Source organism: Muscardinus avellanarius (genome assembly GCF_963383645.1).
Source record: "Muscardinus avellanarius genome assembly, chromosome: 8".
NCBI lineage: Eukaryota > Metazoa > Chordata > Mammalia > Rodentia > Gliridae > Muscardinus > Muscardinus avellanarius.
In genome coordinates, this window is record NC_137794.1 from 89,526,503 (window position 1) to 89,546,975 (window position 20,473).

The window sequence follows — 20,473 nt, forward strand, 5'->3', positions numbered from 1 at the left end:
TCCACCGTGAGGCACCAGAATCCAGGGCATTTCTACCTCTGAGCTATATCCCCAGCCCTATTGTTATCTTTTATTTTGAAACAGGGTCTAAGCTGTGAAGGGCCTAAGTTGCTGAGGCTGACCTTGAACCTGAGATCCTCTTGTCTTAGTTTCTCCAGTACTGGGATTACAAGTGTGCGCCACCATGCCTGCTGAGCAGAGAGCTTTGAGCTCTGGAGCCAAGCCTCCTTTCCAGATTTCCATTTCTACGTTTGTTCCCATAGCCACTTTCTCTATGATCCTGCTGTCCCTGGGCCTTTAGCCTTTCTCTCTTTTCTTTCCTTTCTCTCTTTTGTTGTTCTGGAGATTGAACCCAGGACTTTGTACCTGTTGGGTGAATACCAATAAGCCATACCCCTAGCCCGCTCCCTTTATTCACGAAAGCAAACACTGAACTCTTTCGTTCTAATATTCCATCTGTCTTATGCCATCTATTTTTTCTTTTTGTCCGTAACTTTGATCTTTAGATAGTTTCAAGCAGAAATATTCTGAATGAAGACATTTATTTATTTATTTATTTATTTATTTATTTATTTATTTATTTATTGGTGGTACTGGGGTTCCTGGAAGCCCTTCTACCTCTGGGCTACACTCCCAGACCTATTTTTACATTTTTATTTGGAAACAGGGTCTCCTAAGCCAGTGCGTGCGGCTGGCTTCGAAACTGCGCGCTCCTCCTGTCTCCGCCTCCCAAGCACGGGGATTACAAGTGTGCACCACCATGCCTGGCCAAGACAATTTTTTAAAATAAGAGAATACTGCCGGGCGTGGTGGCGCACGCTTGTAATCCCCGCGCTTGGGAGGCAGAAACAGGAGGATCGCGCAGGTTCGAAGCCAGCCGCGCGCCCTGGCTTAGGAGACCCTGTTTCCAAATAAAAATGTAAAAATAGGTCTGGGAGTGTAGCCCGGAGGTAGAAGGGCTTCCAGGAACCCCAGTACCACCAAAAAAAAAAAAAATAAATAAAATAAAATAAAATAAAATAAGAGAATACTGAATTCCTAGCTCCAGGTGATTCCAAAATTTCTAAAAAGTAGCAGATTAGCCTCAGAGAGATGAGAACCACTGAATCTTCTAGAAAAATATTATAGAAAAACATTCCGACCTCTGTCAAGTACCATAGCTAAGCCTGAGGTTCTGAGACTGGGGTGTGTAGGAATAAAAAATCTGCCAGGGCTCACAGATCTACCACCTCATATTCTGATCCAGCAATTCTGAGGTAAGGCCAGGCCTGTGCATTCTGAAAAACCATGGAGGTGATGCTTTAAAATATTTCCATAAATTCTTTGAGAATCTTCTTTTCCAAAGATGGATACTAGCTAGTATCCATGCATGCTGGTGCACACCTGTAATCTTAGCTACTCAGGAGGCTGATGCAGAAGGATTGCAAGTTCAAGGCTAGTCAAGACAATTTAGCAAGACTTAAAAAATAAAAAGGGCTGGGGATGTTGCTCAGTGGTAAAGCACCCCTGGGTTCCAGTTACCTAGTATGGAAAGAAAAAAAAAAAGAGTTGAGTGTGGTTATGCATGCTTGTCATCCTAGTACTTGGGAGGCTGAGACAGAAGGATCACAGTTCGCAGACACCCTCAGGTACTTAGCGAGGCCCTTTGCAACTAAGTGAGACCCTGTTTCAAAGTAAAAAATAAAATAGGGCTCGGGGTATAGCTTGGAGGTAGAAGGCCCCTGGATTCAATCCCTAGTACTGGAAGAAAAAGGAAGGAAGGAAGGAAGGAAGGAAGGAAGGAAAAAAATTATAGTTCAAAAAAGTTTCTAGCTGTGTGTGGTGGCTCACATCTGTAATCCTAGTACTTGGGAGGCTGAGACAGGACGATGGAAGGTTCAAGGCCAGCCTTAACAATTTCTTAACAATTTAGCAAGACCCTAAGTGACTTAGTAAGACTCTATTAAAAAAAAAAAAAAGAAGCTGGGTGTGGTGGTGCACGCTTGTAATCCCTGCACTTGGGAAGCTGAGCACAGGTTCGAAGCCAGCCTCAACTACTCAGTGAGGCACTCAGCAACTTAGTGAGATCCTGTTTCCAAATAAAATATAAAATAGGCCTGGGAGTATAGTCCAGAGGTAGAAAGCCTCTGGGTTCCACCCCCAGTACAACCAAAAAGTAAATAAATAAATAAATAAATAATAAAAAAGAAGAAACAAAGGGCAGTGGGTGTAGCTTGGAGGTAAAATGTTCTTGGGTTTGATCCTCAATACAGAAACAAACAAACAAAAAAACAACAAAGAAAAGTTTCTAAAATGAGACTCAGAGTAAGATTTTTAAGTTTCTAGTAAGAAAAGCCACATAGGAGAGTGCATGAAGAAAGAGAGTATAAAGGTGAGCAGCCAGCCGCGCCCAGCAGGAGCCTGGCGCTCAGGGCGCTCACCAGAGTGGACTGCGGCCTCCACAGGTGTCCCTTCTTCAACTGTGGCCTCTTCTACCTTCACTAAAGCAGTTCTGCCCTTCAGTGAGGGCTCCTGGGCGGCCTTCTGAGGCTCCTTCTCGGGGTCCCTCTTTTCGGGGTCCCTCTTCTCGGGGTCCACTCTGACCTCTCTCTTGGCAGGGCGGATGTTGCCAGGCGAGGGCGGCCGGGCCTGAGCAGGAGTGGCTTTGGCAGAGCCTGGAGGCAAGGAGGATGCAGGCCGGGGTGTGCCAGGCAAATGAGGAAAGGACTTGGATGGGAGCCTGGGGGGCAAAGGACAGAGGAGGGCATGTGAGAGCAGGCTCGCTGGAACCTAGAACACTGGCTTACGGGAAGCGGTGCAACTGTTCACCTGTGAGCACGTGTCTTCTGTGTGGTAAATGCAGAAACGGAGCTGCTATAGAGACCGATTCCAGCGTTCCTTTTCTCTTTGCTTTAAGGAAGACTGTACCCCCTCCCCTAAGCCGAAGCCAACCAGCACGGGGAGAACAGTGCATCCTGAGGGCAGAAGCTACTAGTTGTCTCACTTGGGCCACCCCAACCAGCAATGAATATTTTACTTACCAAAGTCGGGAGGAAGCTGGAGACCTTGTTTTGGGATTAGATGGAGACAGAGCCCTACGGATACCAGACGTAAGGTGGAAGGGTACGTTTTCTCTCTCTCTCCCTCTTTTATGGCCCTAAGTTCAGAGAAATTCAATAATTAGATTTTTTCCATGAGTGAGACAACCACATTCGCAATATTCAACAGTGGAAGTACAAACCATTCTTCCTTCTTTCCTTCTCTGTGGTACTGGAGATTGAACCCATAGACATTACTTCCAAGTTACCACCCCAGCCCTACTTGACTTTTTTATTTTGAAACAGGGTCTGGGTGACTTTATGAGGCTGGTTTTATAATGTTGAAATTGAGTCAGGGGTTGCAAAGGAGGCAAAATCCAGCAAAGGAGTGTAATATCAGGCCCCTTTTATTAAATTGTCTGTTGCTGCCGAATGTGGTGTGCATGCTTGCAATCCCCGCACTTGGGAGGTAGAGATAGGAGGATTGCGCAGGTTCGAAGCCAGCCCTGCTGGCTTAAGAGACTCTGTTTCCAAATAAAATGTGTAAAATTAGGTCTGGGAGTGTAGCCCGGAGGTAGAAGGGTTTCCAGGGAACCCCAGTACCACCAAAAAAAAAAAAAAAAAAAAATTGTCTGTCGCTCCTGGTCGAGGTCTGTGGACTGATATTGGGGGAGAGGGGCTATCAGTCGGCAGAGTCGTGCTGCAGAAAGGAAGTGAGGGTATTTATGTAGCAGGGTCTTAGGTGGGGCTAGCAAGGCAGGAGAACATCTAGAGTCTGCCCCGCGACATCTGGTCCTCTCCCGACATCTGGAGTCTGCCTCATCTCCACTTCTGGCTACCAGGGTTCCTCCTCCTGTCCCAGCTGCAGTATCTCATGAGGGGTGGGGGAGGACCCGGCCTATCAGTCTTCAACCTGCGATCCTCCTGTCTCAGCCTCCTAAGTACTGGGATTACAGGCATGCACCACCATGCCTGCACTCTTTAGCAATTTCTAAATGATATCACATCACCCATTCTGTTTTAACAAAACGGCTCCTGTTACTTAAAACTGAACAGTGTTATCTGAATTAACACAGGTGGTTCTGAATCTGAATTTGGTTTAAAAAATACATTTTACCTTTGAGAAAGCATCTATACTTTGTGTTTCAAATTACCTGGAGCAAAATCTCTCACAGTATGGTTCATCCTCCAATACTGTTAAAATAAAGGTCACTTCCATTTTTAAACTTGCAATTTGCTGGGCATGGTGGTGCATACTTGTAATCCTAGTACTTGGGAGGCTGAAACAGGAGGATCAGGGTTCGAGGCCAGTCTCAGTAACTTGTGAGGCCCTCTGCAACTTTCAAAATAAAAAATAAAACAGGGCTGGAGGTAGAATGCCCCTGGGTTCAGTCCCCGGTACTGAAAAAAACATTAAAACACATCTTTCTTAATTCTTGAGTTTTTTTTTCCCCCTCAAGATTATACCATAGCTTAGTTCTTCCCCCCCCCCCTCCACACTGAGGATTGAACTTAAGGATGTTCTACCAGTGAGCTGTAACCCCAGCACTTTTTATTTTTTGAGACAGGTTCTTGCTAAGGTACAGTGTGATGGCCTGGAACTTGGTTACTCCTGCCTCAGCTTCTCAAGTAGCTGAAATTACAGGTGTACACCATTGAACGCAGCAGCTTAGTTATTTAAAAATAATTTTCCATGTCTGTTATTTCTTACACTAACTTATTTTTTGCTTATATAAATGTTATGAAAAAAAGTCCTTCCTCACTTAATGTCCCTTCCATCTCCAAGGAAAGTCAGGTTGAGCTGATGAATTTTAGATACTTGTAAGCTTCTTTACAAGAGGATTAAACCAAAATCTTAGGGTGGGCTAAAACATTAACCCTTCCCAACTGCAACCCAGCAATTCAGCCAGAGAGATGGCACTTTCCTGGAGTTGAAACAGGCAAAGAGAAGCCCAGAGAAGTGTTCTGAGATGCTACCCTCCCATCCCAAATGCAGAGGGCTGAACCTTTCTGACATCTGGGAATGGGGGCTTGCTGGGCACCTGCAAGAACACATGCCTGTCAGGAAAGCAGATTGCCCAGGGCTACAGGAGGCCAGAATGCCATCTGGCTTCAGGGCAAAAGGGCTGGTGGCACACCTTTTCTTCTCTCCTTTTTCCTGGCTCTAGCATCAAATATTCCTTCCCCTCCCCTGGATTCCCCTTGGTGCCCTTTCTAATTGCTTCTTTCCCAAATTCCTTAGCAGCACCCTAGCTGACTGGCTGGGCTATGGGTGCAGGAAACACATCTAAGTGTCAAGTAATACTGTCTCTTTGGATGGGGAGAGAGAGAGAGAGAGAGAGAGAGAGAGAGAGAGACAGACAGACAGACAGACAGACAGACAGAACACACCCAGGGGCATTCTACTTCTGAGCTACACAAAGTCTCACTAAGTTTTTGAGGGCCTTGATAAATTGCTTACCTGCAATCCTCCTGTTTCAGCCTCCAAAGTACTGGGATCCCCAAAGGTAGGAAGTAGGGCCTCAAAAAGTGGCTGTAGTTAATGGGGCAGAAAAGGCTATAGACACCATATGGGATCCTTCTGGCTGCTGGGTGGCAATATGCCTGAAGTAGGTCAGTCCCCAAGATGGAAGCCCCGGGGCTCTTCCCGAGGGAGGGTGGGGTTAAGCACCTGAGTAGTTGCAATGGTTTGTATTTAGAATGTCCCCCTACCCCTCCCAGAAACCAGGCAGCCATATTGAAGTGGGGCTTCATGGTCAGGGAGAGGTCCCTGGGGGTGTGGCCTTGGGGATTATATAGTTTCCTCCCCTTCTTCTCAATTCTGTGAAGAAGAAGCAGGGCCTTGCTTTCTCCTTCTCTTTGCTTCTTACCACCAGGCCCTAAGCTTGGCAGACCTGATCTGGCATGGACTAAGTCTCTGAAATAAATCTTCTTTCCTCTAAGTTGTGTTGTCTGCTTTTTGGAGTATAGCGGTAAGAATGGGGACTGAGACAGTAGTCAGTCCTCCCTTCCCCCAAAACATTTTGATTAGGCTGAAATCAAGTCAAGGAGAGATATTATCAAAGGGAGAGTAAGTCAGAAAGGGCAACTGACAGTGGAAAGTTTGGGGATGACTTTCCTTAGCTGTGTTCTTTCTGTGTGTGACACTGGGAACTGAGCCTAGGGGTGTTCTACCTCTGAGCTACAACCCCAGCCCTATTTTATTTTTTATTTGGAAACATGGTCTAAGTTTTTGAGAGTCTCACTAAGATGCTGAGGCTGGCTTTGAACCTCCTGATCCTCCCAAGTACTGGGATTACAGGCATGCACCACCACACCCAGCTCATCTATGCTTTGATGAAATAGGGATCCTACAGAAAAGAGTATAATCCTCAGATAAGTCTTTTTATCCAAGTGCCACCGAGCCAATCCTTCTCTCCCAAAATAAATCGACTTGTCTTTTATTTATTTATTTAATTTTATTTTTTGTGTGTGGTACTAGGGGTGGAACCCAAGGGCTTTTCTACCTCCCAGCTATATGCCCAGACCTATTTTATACTTTATTTGGAAATAGGATCTCACTAAGTTGCTGAGAGCCTCACTAAGTAGTTGAGACTGGCTTTCAACCTGTGCAATCCTCCTGTTTCAGCCTCCCAAACACTGGGATTATAAACATGTGCCACTATGCCCAGTTTTGACTTGTCTTTTATCACCTACAGGCTAGGAGAGTAGGGGAAGACTGCTTTTTTTTTTTTTTTCGGGGGGGGGGGTCTGGAAACCAGGGGCATTTGACCTCCAAGCTACACCCCCTGCCCTGTTTTTTACTCTTTATTTTGAAACAGGGTCTCACTAAGTTGTGGAGGGCCTCACTAAGTAGCTGAGGATGTCCATGAACTGCAATCTTCCTATCTCAGCCTCCCAAATGCTGGGATTACAAGTGTGCACCACCATGCCCGATGAGAAGACTGGTTTGATAAACCACTCAGTATTTCTTTTTAAGTACAGTTTTTGGTGCTGGGTATTTAATCTAGGGGCAGACAACCTCTGAGCTTTATTATGATTTTTGAAACAGGGTCTTAATAAGTTGCTAAGGGTTTCAGTAAATTGATGATGGTTGCCTGGATCCTGCATTACTTCTGTCTTGGACTTCCAAGTACTGGGAATAACAAGTGTGTACCATCATACTCAGCCACTCAATACTCTTGTAATCCCAGAATTTGGGAGGCTGTGACAGGAGGATTGCAGCTTCCAGTTCAGCCTCAGCAATTTAGCAAGACCCTGTTTCAAAACAAGTAACAATAATTAAAAAAGGGCCAGGGAGGGGGAGCTCAGTGTTAGGGTGTCTCTGGATTCAATCCCCAATACCACAATAAAGGAGGGGAGTAAAGAAAGTCACTCAATACTTGAGAGAATGCCCATTCCCAATTAATTCTCATCCTGATCTGAGTTAATAGCTAGCAGCCTGTAAAATCATCTTTCCTGTAAGACTTTTCACAATGGTAAGGGGAATGCAGCCAGCAAGATGTCCACATCAATTGGCTGGACAACTACCTACAGGAGATGGACTTTATAATCTGGAAAAAGGAGAATAAAATTTGAGGACTCACACTTGCTAATTCTAAAACATAATACAAAGCTACAGTAATCAAAACAGTGTGGTACTAGTACAAAGACAGGCACACAGGCCCAGGAATGGAGAGCCCCAAAATAAAGCCTTGTGGTCCAAGACCACTCAGTGAGAAAAAAAAGTTCTTTTCAACTAGTGGTTCTGGGAAAATCAAATATTTACATAAAAAAGAAATAAATCCATCTCCCTGAACAACACTCAATCATAAACTCAAATGGATTAAAGACCTACATGTGAGACTTACAACTGTAAAACTCTCGTAAGAAAACATGAGTGAAAAGCTTCATGTCACCAGATTTTATACTGATTTGTTAGCGATAACCTCACAGCACAAATAACAATAACGGATACAGAACATTCACTCAAGATTTCTCTGCATTGAAGGATACAATCAACAGAATAAAAAAGCAACCTATTAATATTAAGTAGAAGAACATACTTGGAACTTCCACAATTCAGCAATCAGTAACCTAATTAAAAATGGGCAGGGGTTGGAGGTGTAGCTCAGTGGTAAAGAACTTCCCTTGCATAGGTAAAGCCCTGGGTTTAATCCCCAGCACACTTAAACTGTGTGTGTGTGTGTGTGTGTGTGTGACGCTTACAGACTCTGTATGTGTGTATTTGTGTGTGTGTCACGCTTAAAGACTGTGTGTGTGTGTGTGACACAGACTCTGTATGTGTGTATTTGTGTGTGTCACACTTAAAGACTCTGTGTGTGTGTGTGTGTGTGTGTGTGTGTGTGTGTGTGTGTTAGTACTGGGGATTGAAACCAGGGGCCTTCTACCTCTGACTTATACCCCCAGTCCTACTTTTTTATTCTTTATTTTGAAACAGGATCCTATTAAGTGTCAGAGGATGTCACTAAGTAGCTAAGGCTACTCAAACCTGCCATCCTCCTGTCTCAGCCTCCCAAGTATTGGGATTACAAGCATGTGCTACCACACCTGGCTGCTTAAAAATGTTAATGAACATTTCTTCAGATATGAACTCCAAATTGTCAGCATGCCTATGAAAAGATGTACATTATGACTGATCACAGAGATGCAAATGAAAACCACAGTGAGATATCACCTCACACCCATCAGGGTGGCTGTTATAAAACAAAACAAAACAAAACACAAAAAGGACATGGAGAAACTGCCAGCCTTGTGTGCTATTTATAGGAAAGCAGCATTGGTGGTTCCTGAAAAAATTAAAATAGAACTGCCGTAAGATACCATGGTCCCACTTCGGGCATAAAATCCCAAACTCCAAGAGATATATACTATGCTCACAGTGCCATTATTCAAAACAGCCACGAGGTGGAAGCAACCCAAACATCAGCCAAAGGATGGATGAAAAACAAAATGTGATATATACATACGGTGGAGTATTACTGGGCCTTAAAAAAGAAAGTCTGACACATGCTACCACAAGGACGTGAACCTTGAGGACAATTTTAAGTAAAATGAGCCAGTCACAAAAATTCAAATATTTCATGCCTCCACTTATGAGGTATCTAAAGTAGTCAAATGCGCAGGAACAAAGTGTAAGGGTAGTTGCCAGGGGCCAGGGTTCAGCTGTGACTTGAAACGTCCTGGAGATTGTCTGCACTGCTCTGTAAAGTATATCCGCAGACTTAAAAATGATTATGAAAAGCCAAGTGTGGTGATCCCAGCACTTGAGAGGCTGAGTCAGGAGGATCACGGGTTTGAGGTTAGCCGCAGTAACTTACTGAGGCCCTCTGCAATTTAGGGAGATCCCGTTTCAAAATCCCCAGTACTACAAAACAAAATAGATTATATAACTGGGCGTGGTGGTTGATGCTTGTAATCCCAGTACATGGGAGGTTAACAAGAGGATCCAGGTTCAGCTACTTCGTGAGGCCCTCTGCAACTCAGTGAGACTATATGTTTCCAAATAAAGAATAAAAAATAGGGCTGAAGGTGTAACTCAGAGGTAGAATGCCCCTGAGTTCTATCCCTGATACCAAAAACGAAAAAGATTTTATTTATTTATTTATTTATTTATTTTGGTGCTAGGGATTAAACCCAGAGGCATTCTGCCTCTGAGCCACACCCCCAGCCTGATGTTACTTCTTATTTGGAAACAGGGTCCCACTAGTTTGCTGAGAGCCTCACTAAGTTGCCGAGGTTGGCTTTGAGGCTGTGATCCTCCTGTCTCAGCCTCCCAAGTAATAGGATTACAAGCGTGCACCACCACACCTGTCATGCTGTAGTGTGTGTGTGTGTTTGTATGTATATGCGGTATTGGGGATTAAGCCCTGGGGCATTCTACCTGCTAGCTACCTTCCCAGTCTTATTTTATTCTTTATTTCGAAACAGGGTCTCACTAAATTGCGGAGGGCCTCACAGTTGCTGAGGCTGACTGCGAACCTGTGATCCTCCTGTGTCAGCCTCCCAAGTCCTGGGATTAGAAGCATGCGTTACCAAACTGGTTATGTTGTAGTTTTTAAAACCATAATTAAACTTTTTTTTTAAAAAAAGATTAAAACCTGAGTTTGCCAGTGTCATTAGCCACTTCTCCAGGCTCAAGTGGCTGGTCACCACTGGATTTCACAGTGTGGCCTCACAGTCACTCTCTGGCAGTAGGTATTTGTCTACATATTTGGTTGTAGGGAAGTGTAAAGGCATCACCGAGGTGACGATAACCCTCCTCTCCATCATTCTGCCAGCCAAGGGCCAGTGTTCCGCCTCCCCTCAAGGGGGGTTGATTTCTGCTATTACCTATAACCAGAGATTTTTACTTTGGTCAATGCTCACTTCCCCTGTCCAATAAGCACCTGAAGCTATTCTGCTTCACGACTGCTTTTTGTACAAAGCTAAGATCTAGGCAGCACCAAAAGGCAATGAATGAAAGCTTTCCAGACATCAAAGGTCATTCCACCTCTGGCTTTGAGGCTGCAGACTGACTGAGTCATGAACTAAACACTGAGGAGGCCTGAAGGGGCTTGAAAGAAAATTGCCACAGGCAAAGAAGCCAGCAACCCCTCACAGCCCTAGAATTATCCTCTAAACAAAATCCTTTAAGGTATCCATCAGCTTTATACATCTGAATTGCTCTGGAAGGTAAGATTAAAAAACAGTAATTTCTTCCAGTCCCTCATGACAAGGTATGCTAGTATCATGGGAGAGATGCAATGGGGCCTGGAAGACTAGTAAGTGCTCCAAGACTCCAGCAGTGTCCCAAGGTCACTGAGTAACAGCTGCATCTTTCAAGGATACCAAGTAATCACACAGTTTAAAATCCAAGTGAAGAAAGACTCCTGAACACATACAAATTACCTCAGAGTGTTTAGAGCAAGATGGAAATTAACATGCGCTCAGTCACCATGCCAGTAATAAGTACAAATTATACTCCTCACTCACAAGCTTTGAGCATACAGTACAGGCCGACAGCCTCTTAAAAACTGGTTACTTAGCAAATAATGAGAGTTTTCAAAATACTCTTTTCATTGTGTTTTAAGCTGTGGGCTTTGACAGGGATTAGCTAAGCGAGTAAAAATCCCTTATCTTGATCCTTAGCCACACTTAGAGCTCAGGCAGGTTCTGAATATGGTTGAGATTAAGCACCAGGGCAAGGGATTAAGCATCAGGGCATAAATCCAGGCCATTTCCCCAGCAAAGGCCATCTGGTCTTCCTACTTTCAAAAATGAAGGTATAGAGCTGGGTCTGGTGGCACACACTTGTAATCCCAATACTTGGGAGGCTGAGACAGGAAGATCATGGTTGGAGGATAGCCTCAGCTTTTTTTTTTTTTTATTTATAGTGATATTTTATTTATTTATTTATTTTTATTTAACAATTTTTTTAATTGAACATAAATAGTATACATCTACACTATATTTGGTGCCCTCTCCCCCCCCCTGCCCCCGTTTTCTCTTCCCCCCTCCCACCAATGGTTGTCCAGGTTAACCATGTCTTATTCATAATTTTACACATGTTCAGGTGTAGACCTTCATTAATCAAGATCGGCCTTTCTCCTCTCCTATCTTTCCATTAAAACTTAGCTAGTATTTCCTCTCTAATATCTGGAGTCCCACTGGTATCCTTCGTGTTTTCTAGTTTGGGCATATTAGAGGAAACATGTGTATCTTCTCCTTCTGTGCTTGGCTGATCTCACTTAACATGATGCTCTCCAGGGCTTTCCATCTTCTTGCAAATGATATAATTTTGTTCTTCTTTATGGCTGAATAGAATTCCATTGTGTGTATTTCCCACAGTTTTGCTATCCATTCATCTGTTGATGGTGATCTGGGTTGGTTCCATATTTTGGCTATTACAAATTGTGCTGCTATGAACATAGGTATGCATATGTTGCTGTATTTCTCTGAATTCAACCCATTTGGAAAGATACCCAGGAGTGGTATAGCAGGCCAGTATCACATTAATCCCCAAACCAAATAAAGATACCTCAAGAAAGGAAAACTACAGACCAATATCCTTAATGAACACAGATGCAAAAATTCTAAACAAAATACTAGCTATACGCATTCAAAACTATATCAAGAGAATAATACATCATGACCAAGTCGGTTTCATCCCAGAAAAACAAGGCTGGTTCAACATACGCAAATCAATACATGTTATTCACCACATAAATAGAACCAAGAACAAAAACCACATCATCATAGCAATAGATGCTGAAAAAGCATTCGACAAAATCCAACATCCATTTATGTTAAAAACACTGCAAAAAATTGGGATAGAAGGAAAGTACTTCAACATCATCAAGGCAATATACTGCAAACCCAAAGCCAACATTATACTGAATGGGGAAAAACTGCAAGAATTTCCGCTACAGTCAGGAACAAGACAAGGATGCCCACTATCACCACTCCTTTTCAATATAGTCCTTGAGACTCTTGCTGCAGCAATCAGACAAGAGAAGGAAATCAAAGGAATTCACATAGGAAGAGAGGAAGTAAAACTATCCTTATTCGCAAATGACATGATCCTTTATCTGGAAGACCCAAAGAACTCAACCAAAAGACTTCTGGAGCTGAGTGACAAATTCAGCAAAGTCGCAGGTTACAAAATCAACCTAAAGAAATCAGTGGCCTTTCTTTATGCCAACAACGAATCCACAATGAAAGAAACAAAAACAACAATTCCATTCACTATAACCTCAAAACCAATAAAATACCTAGGAATAAACCTAACCCAAGATGTAAAAGACCTCTACAACAAAAACTATAAAACATTAAAGAAAGAAATTGAAGAAGACCTTGGAAGATGGAAAGATCTCCCGTGCTCATGGATAGGCAGAATAAATATCATCAAAATGGCCATTCTGCCAAAACTGATCTATAGGTTCAATGCAATTCCCATTAAAATACCAGTGGCATTCTTCAGAGACCTAGAAAAATCAATCATGAACTTCATATGGAGAAAGAAAAGACCTAGAATAGCCAAAGCAATTCTCAATAACAAGAAACACGCAGGAGGCATTACAATCCCAGACTTCAAACTATACTATAGAGCAATAGTAGTAAAAACAGCATGGTACTGGCACAAAAACAGATATAATGACCAGTGGATTAGAATAGAAGATACAGAAACAAACCCACACATCTTTAGTCAATTAATCTTTGACAAAGGGGCCAAACACATACGCTGGAGAAAAGACAGCCTTTTCAACAAGTGGTGCTGGGAGAACTGGCTAACCATTTGTAAAAAGATGAATCTAAACCCCTATATCTCACCTAACACAGGAATCAACTCAAGATGGATCAAAGACTTAGAAATTAGACCTGAGACTGTGAAGTTAGTAGAGGAGAACATAGGTTCAACACTACAACATATTGGCACAGGCAGTAACTTTCTCAACAAAACTTCCAAAGCTCAGGAAATTAAAGCAAGAATAAACAAGTGGGATAACATCAAACTAAAAAGTTTCTTCTCATCAAAGGAAACCATCAATAACCTAAAGAGGAAGCCTACAGAATGGGAAAGGATCTTTACCAGCCACCATTCTGATAGGGGGCTAATATCCAGAGTATACAAAGAGCTCAAAAGACTCTACACTAGCAAAACAAACAACCCAATCAAGAAATGGGCAAATGAACTAAATAGACACTTCACAAAAGAAGAGATACAAAGGGCTAATAGATACATGAAAAGATGTTCTTCATCACTGGCCATCAGGGAGATGCAAATCAAAACTACACTGAGATTCCATCTAACCCCAGTCAGAGTAGTAAGCATAAAGAAATCAAACAACAACAAATTCTGGCGAGGATGTGGGGAAAGAGGAACTCTTTTACACTGTTGGTGGGAGTGCAAACTAGTTCAGCCACTATGGAGATCTGTGTGGAGATTCCTAAGAAAGGTGGGAATAGCCTCAGCTTCTTAATGAGGCCCTGTGCAACTTAGTGAGACCCGTCTCCAAATTAAGAATAAAACATAGGGCTGGGTGTGTAGCTCAGAGGTAGAATGGATCTGGGTTATATCCTTAGTACCGTACCTTTCCCCTCCCCCCCAAAAATGAAGGTATACCTGGCTGTGGTAATATACACATGTAACCCCAGTACTTGGGAGGCTGAGACAGAAAGATTGCTGGTTTGAGGCCAGCCTTAGCTAATTAGCAAGATCCCAGGCAACTTAGACACTGTTTCTAAATGAATGAATAAGTAAGTAAATAAATAAATGAATGGATGAATGAATGGATAAGCTGGGGGTATAGCTTGGAACTGAAAAGACCTTGGGTTCAATCCCCAGTACAACAACAACAACAACAACAACAACAACAACCTGAAATTTGAGCCAGGTGCGGTGGCACAGGCTTCTAATCCCAGCACTTGGAAGGCTGAGACAGAAAGACCAAAGTCTGAGGCCAGCCTCAGCACTTATCAAGACCCTCAGCATTTGTTTCAAAATAACAAAACATGGCTGATGCTGTAGCTCAAAGGTAGAACGTTCTGGGGTTCAACTCCCCTACCTCATATATTCTGGCATTGCATTTATTTATTTATTTATTGCGGGTCTGGGGATGGAACCCAGGGGCATTCGACCTCCGAGCTACACCCTCTGCTCTATTTTTTTATTCTTTATTTTGAAACAGGGTCTCACTGAGTTGCAAAGGGCCTCACTAAGCAGTTGAGGCTGTCTGTGAACCATGATCCTCTGGTCTTAGCCTCCCGAATGCTGGGATTACAAGCGTGCACCACCACGTCTGGCATTGCATTTATTCTTATAGAGGGCCCAGTAGAACAGGTCAGTCATTCATATATGCTTGAAAAAAGATGTTTTCATCCTCAAGTTCAAATTTTTAGGGAAAGCAAAATTCCAGTGGAGAAGTATGTGTGTATGCATGTGTTGGGGGAGCAATACCATCCAGTCAGCCAGATTCATGATGGGTGGGATGCTGAGGGTCACAGCCACCCACCTAACACCCGCAGCACCTCTCAGGATGGGTGCACTCTGCACAGAAACAGCACCAGCTCCCCTCCTCGCCAGACTGCTCCCGAAGCTACTCACCATGGTGCCGTGAATGGTCCTCCTGCGCGCAGCACCCTCGGGTGGAGTTACAAAGAGTTTTGGCCGGTCCACTGGATTTCTAGAGTGTGCAGCTTTGAAGGGCATGATGATGGGGCTGCAAGATGCTGAACGAGGACAAATGGGGATAACTAGGATGCAGGTGATTGGTTTTACACACAAGAGTGCCAGAGGAGCAGGTGAAGAAAGCCCAAAGCAGGTTCAGGAAAAGGAGCAAAGCAGAGATAGAGAGAAAAGTGGGGAAAAGATATTATTACCTAAAGGTGCCCAGAACCATCATACTCAACTCTCCTCACAGCCTGTGAGTTTATGATGTGTCCCAAAGCAAGGCATGTCCAAGGGGGGGAAAATCAAATACATGGCTAGTTATCTGTTTATGTAAGTGCTGATTAAAGATATAGGTGCAGTCCAATCTTGACAGAGAAAAGTGACCTTCTATTCCCATAAACTGATGGTTCTGGTAAAATGCTACATTAGTGAAATGAGATCATTTTTATACAAGGACAGTTTTGCAATCAGATTTTTCCTAACTGGCTTTAGGATGGAACAAAAAGGTGGACAGAGAAGCAGCATGCAAGCAGGAAAGCAAAATATACTTGAACAAAGTTAAAATATACTACAGCAATGTCACGAGCCAAGTTCAACTGCCAGTGGGGGAAAATGGAATTTTAAAAATGTTAAATGACAAAACTGGGAATGGACCCACCATATAATCTGGCCATACTACTACTGGGTATCTTTCCAAAGGGGTTGAAATCTGAGAACTACAGTAAGACAGCCATACTCATGTTCATAGCAGCACAATTCACAATAGCCCAACTATGGAACCAACCTAGGTCTCCATCAACAGATGAATGGATTGCAAAATTATGGAATTCTACTCAGCAATAAAGAAGAATAACATTATATCATTCATAAGAAGATGGAAAGACCTTGAGAACACTATGTTAAGTAAGATTAGCCAAGCACAGTAAGAGAAGGGACATATATTTTCTCTAATATGCTTGAGCTTTGGAGTATTTGGGATACCAGAGGGACTCCAGATAATGGAGGCGATCCTCAGTGCAGCCAGGGAGGAAGGGTAAGGGAGGAAGAAGGCTGAGGTGCATTAATGGAAATGATACCTGTGACTATGTGTATACATGTGAACATGACATTGTTAACCTGGACACTTGGTATTGGAAGTGGGGAGGCAGGAGGAGGGCACCAAGTACTGTGTGAGCATATGGCATTGTCAACATGACCTACATTATGATGTAAGACTATAATGCAGCCAGGCGTGGTGGTGCACACTTGTAAGCCCAGCATTTAGGAGGCTAAGACCAGAGGATCGTGGTTGGTGGACGGCCTCAGCTACTTTGTGAGGCCCTCTGCAACTTAGTGAGACCCTGTTTAAAAATAAAGAATACAAAATAGGCAGGGGTGTAGCTCAGAGGTCTAATGCCCCTGGGTTCCATCCCCAAACTTGCAAAAAAAAAAAAAAAAAAAAAAAAAGCACCAATAAAAAATAAAAATAGGCTGGGCGTGGTGGCACACGCTTGTAATCCCCGCGCTTGGGAGGCAGAGACAGGAGGATCGCACAGGTTCGAAGCCAGCCGCACGTTGGCTTAGGAGACCCTGTTTCCAAATAAAAATGTAAAAATAGGTCTGGGAGTGTAGCCCGGAGGTAGAAGGGCTTCCAGGAACCCCAGTACCACCAAAAAAACAAAACAAAACAAAAAATAAAAATAAAAATGTTAAATGGCAAAGTCTTACCATGTTTTTAAGACTTATTACAGGGGTAATAATTTCCAGGGGAGAATTCTGTCAGTATTTTATCTATTTAAAGGCAAACCAACACACTTCTCAGCTACTTAGTGAGGCTCTCAGCAACTAAGTGGCCCTGTTTCCAAATAAAGTATAAAATAGGTCTGGGAGTATAGCCAGGAGGTAGAAAAGCTCCTGGGTTCCATCCCTAGTACCTAAATAAATAAATAAATATCCTTAAGCCTATAAAAATTCTAAAATTTAATTTTTCACAAAACACCTCTGGCTAAAACAAACATTATAAGTTCCAAACTGTATCAAATTCTATGAAATTCGCTGCTGTTCTGAACAGTAGCAATTAAACCAACTGGAACCATCAAAATTGATCGTTTGAATAATCTAGCCTTTCCTAAGAATAAGAGCAGCAGACAGCCCCCCCCCCCCAGTGTGCTCTCCATATCCAAGTACTTTATTTTTTTGGTGGTACTGGGAGTGAAACCCAGAGGCTTTCTACCTCCGGGCTATACTCCCAGACCTTTTTTATATTTTATTTGGAAACAGGGTCTCACTAAGTTGCTGAGAGCCTCACTAAGTAGCTGAGGCTGGCTTCGAACCCATGCGATCTTCCTGTTTCAGCCTCCCAAGTGCGGGGATTACAAGCGTGCGCCACCACGCCTGGCTCCCAAGTACTTTAACTAAACATGAATATCCTCTCATGCTCTCATGAAAATGCTTTGAGAATGACTTCCACTACCCTCGGTAGTGAGTGTGCAGGGCTTTAAGTCTTTCAAGATCTTCTCTGTGAAGCAGGTAGTGAGAGCCAAGGCAGCATGCTTCAAGGGCTGGAGTGCAGCAGAGAGCATGGGAGATTTGCCTACTGGAACACTAACACGTATTGTGGGTCTGTCATGCCAGGTACTCTTGTAACCATTTTACATGTATGCATTTATTTAATCATGAACTCTGTCACAGGTATTTGAATGTTCTGAAAAGAAAAGGTACGGGGAAGTCAACCCAAAGTAGCCGCTGCAAAGGAGAGGCATTGCCTCTTGCATTCCCAGTTCTCTCTGGCTCTAACACTTGCTCAGGGGTCTGCAATCAACAAACATCCTCGGGGTCAGGATGCCTAATCTGCTACTGTGACCGCCCCACCCACAGATGTGGGCTACCCTTTGGCCAGTGGCACTCGGGAATAAGATGAAGTCAAGAGACAAAACTAAAATGAAGAGACAGCAAAGAATGATTAAGGCGTACATGGGAAAATGGAATGCAGAAAGTCTTTGGAAAAAAAGTGTGGAAGACACATTTACATACATAATCCCAAATGGAGCGTTTCGTAAAAGCTAAGAGTTTTGGTTCAGTAAACAAGCGGCACCAATGGTGTGGGTAACAGTGATCTAGGGAAGGTCGGGATGTGTTAGTAGAGCTGGCAACTCAGATAGAGGCTATGCATTGTTTCACTTTAAAATAAATTAATGTATCAATCTGTGAATAGGAGAATGGAAAAACTGCAAAGTGAAGAAGAGCCAACTTGCAAATAAAAGGTACTTTGACTAAGCATAATAATGAGGGAAGAAGAAGGAAGGGGGACGATGGGCAAGTGAAATGAGTGGGAAATGAGGGAATGGTGTTGGAGGAGACTAGAGGAAGAGCAAAGGAATTGACAAAAGTTAGTGGTGACAGAGATAGCAAATACAGACAGTTTTCTAGCTTTGAAGCAGTTTGTTAGTACAACACAATATATGACGTGGAGGTTCAGATGCATGAATGTCATCAACTCTGGAGACCCTATGAAGCAGGACAGAGAAGTAGTCTGAAAGGTTCTTCAATATGAAGAAAGGCTTTCAAGACTTGCGTAAAAGTATGACATTCAAAGGCATAAAAATAAACTACCTTGGAAGAAGTTACACTTTTTCTTCAAAATACCTCAGATGCTGTGTGACAGCTCATAGGTGAGTTACTTTACAGAAAACAGAGAACCCTGGGGTCCAGCCAGGGGCTGAGGAGGGAGAAGAAAGCACACCTGAGGCCCAGTGCACCCGTCCTCTAAGTGACTCTGCTCTCAGCCACCTACTGCCACTGTGCACAGGTCCCCTGCTAAGGTGGTGGGAATGCCCATTCCTTCTCTCTAGACTGACCCCCAGGGCCGCCAGGAGAGGCAGATGATACTCATTCGCCTACTGGGCACCAGAGATGAAAGACGCCATAAAACCAACAAAGATTATTACTTATAAAGTCAGCTAATGAGCGTGAGGAGGCTTGCAGAGGCAGAGCATCTTTAAAGGGAACTTTTCAAAGAAGGTATGTAATATCCTAAGCACCAAAGATGAGGGCTGCGAGACTGTTCACATAGATACGCCAACTGTACCCCGACACAGTTGTGAAATCTCAACCAACTCACCATGAGCTGATTACCACGTTACCAAGAGCCTAATGGGAGCTTTTCTTACCAACTATAGTCTATACACTAACTTCTCATTAAGTTAATGAGCTGATTGGCTCATTCAGGCACGTTTTGCATTTTGAAAAAATAGACGACAATAATAACAGCCAGCACTAGGTAGGTCCTACACATTTTCAGTGAATGTGACACTAATTGTATTCTCTACACTATAATCAGCCTTCTCTGCAGCTCTGCGCAGTCTGCCAGGGTACCATTCCTAGATTACATATAATAGACTGGGGCAGGGAGGATAAGCAGCTGGCTTGCAGCCACATTAGGAAACTCTATGCTTAAATAATAGGCTTGGACTTTGATTTTACTCCCAAGCCCACATATTGGTATTAAATATTGCATTTTATCTACCTTTGAATACCTGCTGAGATATAGGGTGGGTGGAAAGAAAGGCTGGTAAGGGCTAGTTTTTTCTGGTAACCTCATCAAAAGACAGAGGTAGCCAGGTCACTTGATCACAGGGCGGGGCTTGGTCGGTCGGTCGGTCTGTCTGTCTGTCGTCTGGTGTTTAGATCAGATGCTGGGGCAGATGCTAAGAGGAAATAAAGGCAGGAGCACAAGACCAGCTCCTACAGACAACTGCGCAGAGCAGAGGGGAGGCAGGAGGAACGGAGGTGGGATTAGATGAACACTGGCAGCGAGGGTATGCTCCAAGAGGAGGACTTGACCTCCCCAGGAAACTTGCACCTGGACTTTACCTGCATCTCCAGACAAGGCAGCTGTGCTTTTACTTCTGGCCAGGAACGAATGTGTGGGCGTCAGGAGTCTGTTAACAACGCTGCTCTCCCAGGGGCTGAGCTGCAGGCGGCGAGCTAGACGTCACCACATAAGGAAGATGTTAGATGCATTCTTTCCAGGACCAAGAGGGCACAGAACATCACACCTATTGCCTCCGTGTGCCCAGCCTTGGAGACCAGGCTTTCGGGGAGGAGGGCTGAGGCGGGTCAGTGCAGCAGGAGCCCTGCCCTGGAGAAGCCGCTGTCCTGTGAATGTCCCTTCCTGCAAGATGTTACGCTAGAGGCAGGCTCTAAAGGAGGTTATGGTTGTGGAGTCTGCTATTACCCACCTTTAGGACTCAACAGGTTTTAAAACAGAGCTAACACTTAACAGATTTATCAGGTCCCTACCTGATAACTCCAGAGCCTACTTGAC

General features: G+C 43.7%; 1 protein-coding gene across 1 annotated transcript in view; it reads right to left on the reverse strand.

Moving 5' to 3' along the window:
• MAP7 (microtubule associated protein 7) overlaps nt 1–20,473 on the reverse strand; it is a gene marked incomplete at both ends in the record, with an annotated part of 181,780 nt that overhangs the window by 14,990 nt on the left and 146,317 nt on the right. The window contains 4 exons of the mRNA XM_080700132.1: nt 2,421–2,719; nt 3,021–3,136; nt 15,103–15,227; nt 20,020–20,133. Of these exons, the coding sequence (XP_080556258.1) occupies nt 2,421–2,719; nt 3,021–3,136; nt 15,103–15,227; nt 20,020–20,133 (654 nt within the window). The remainder of the gene's footprint in view (nt 1–2,420; nt 2,720–3,020; nt 3,137–15,102; nt 15,228–20,019; nt 20,134–20,473) is intronic.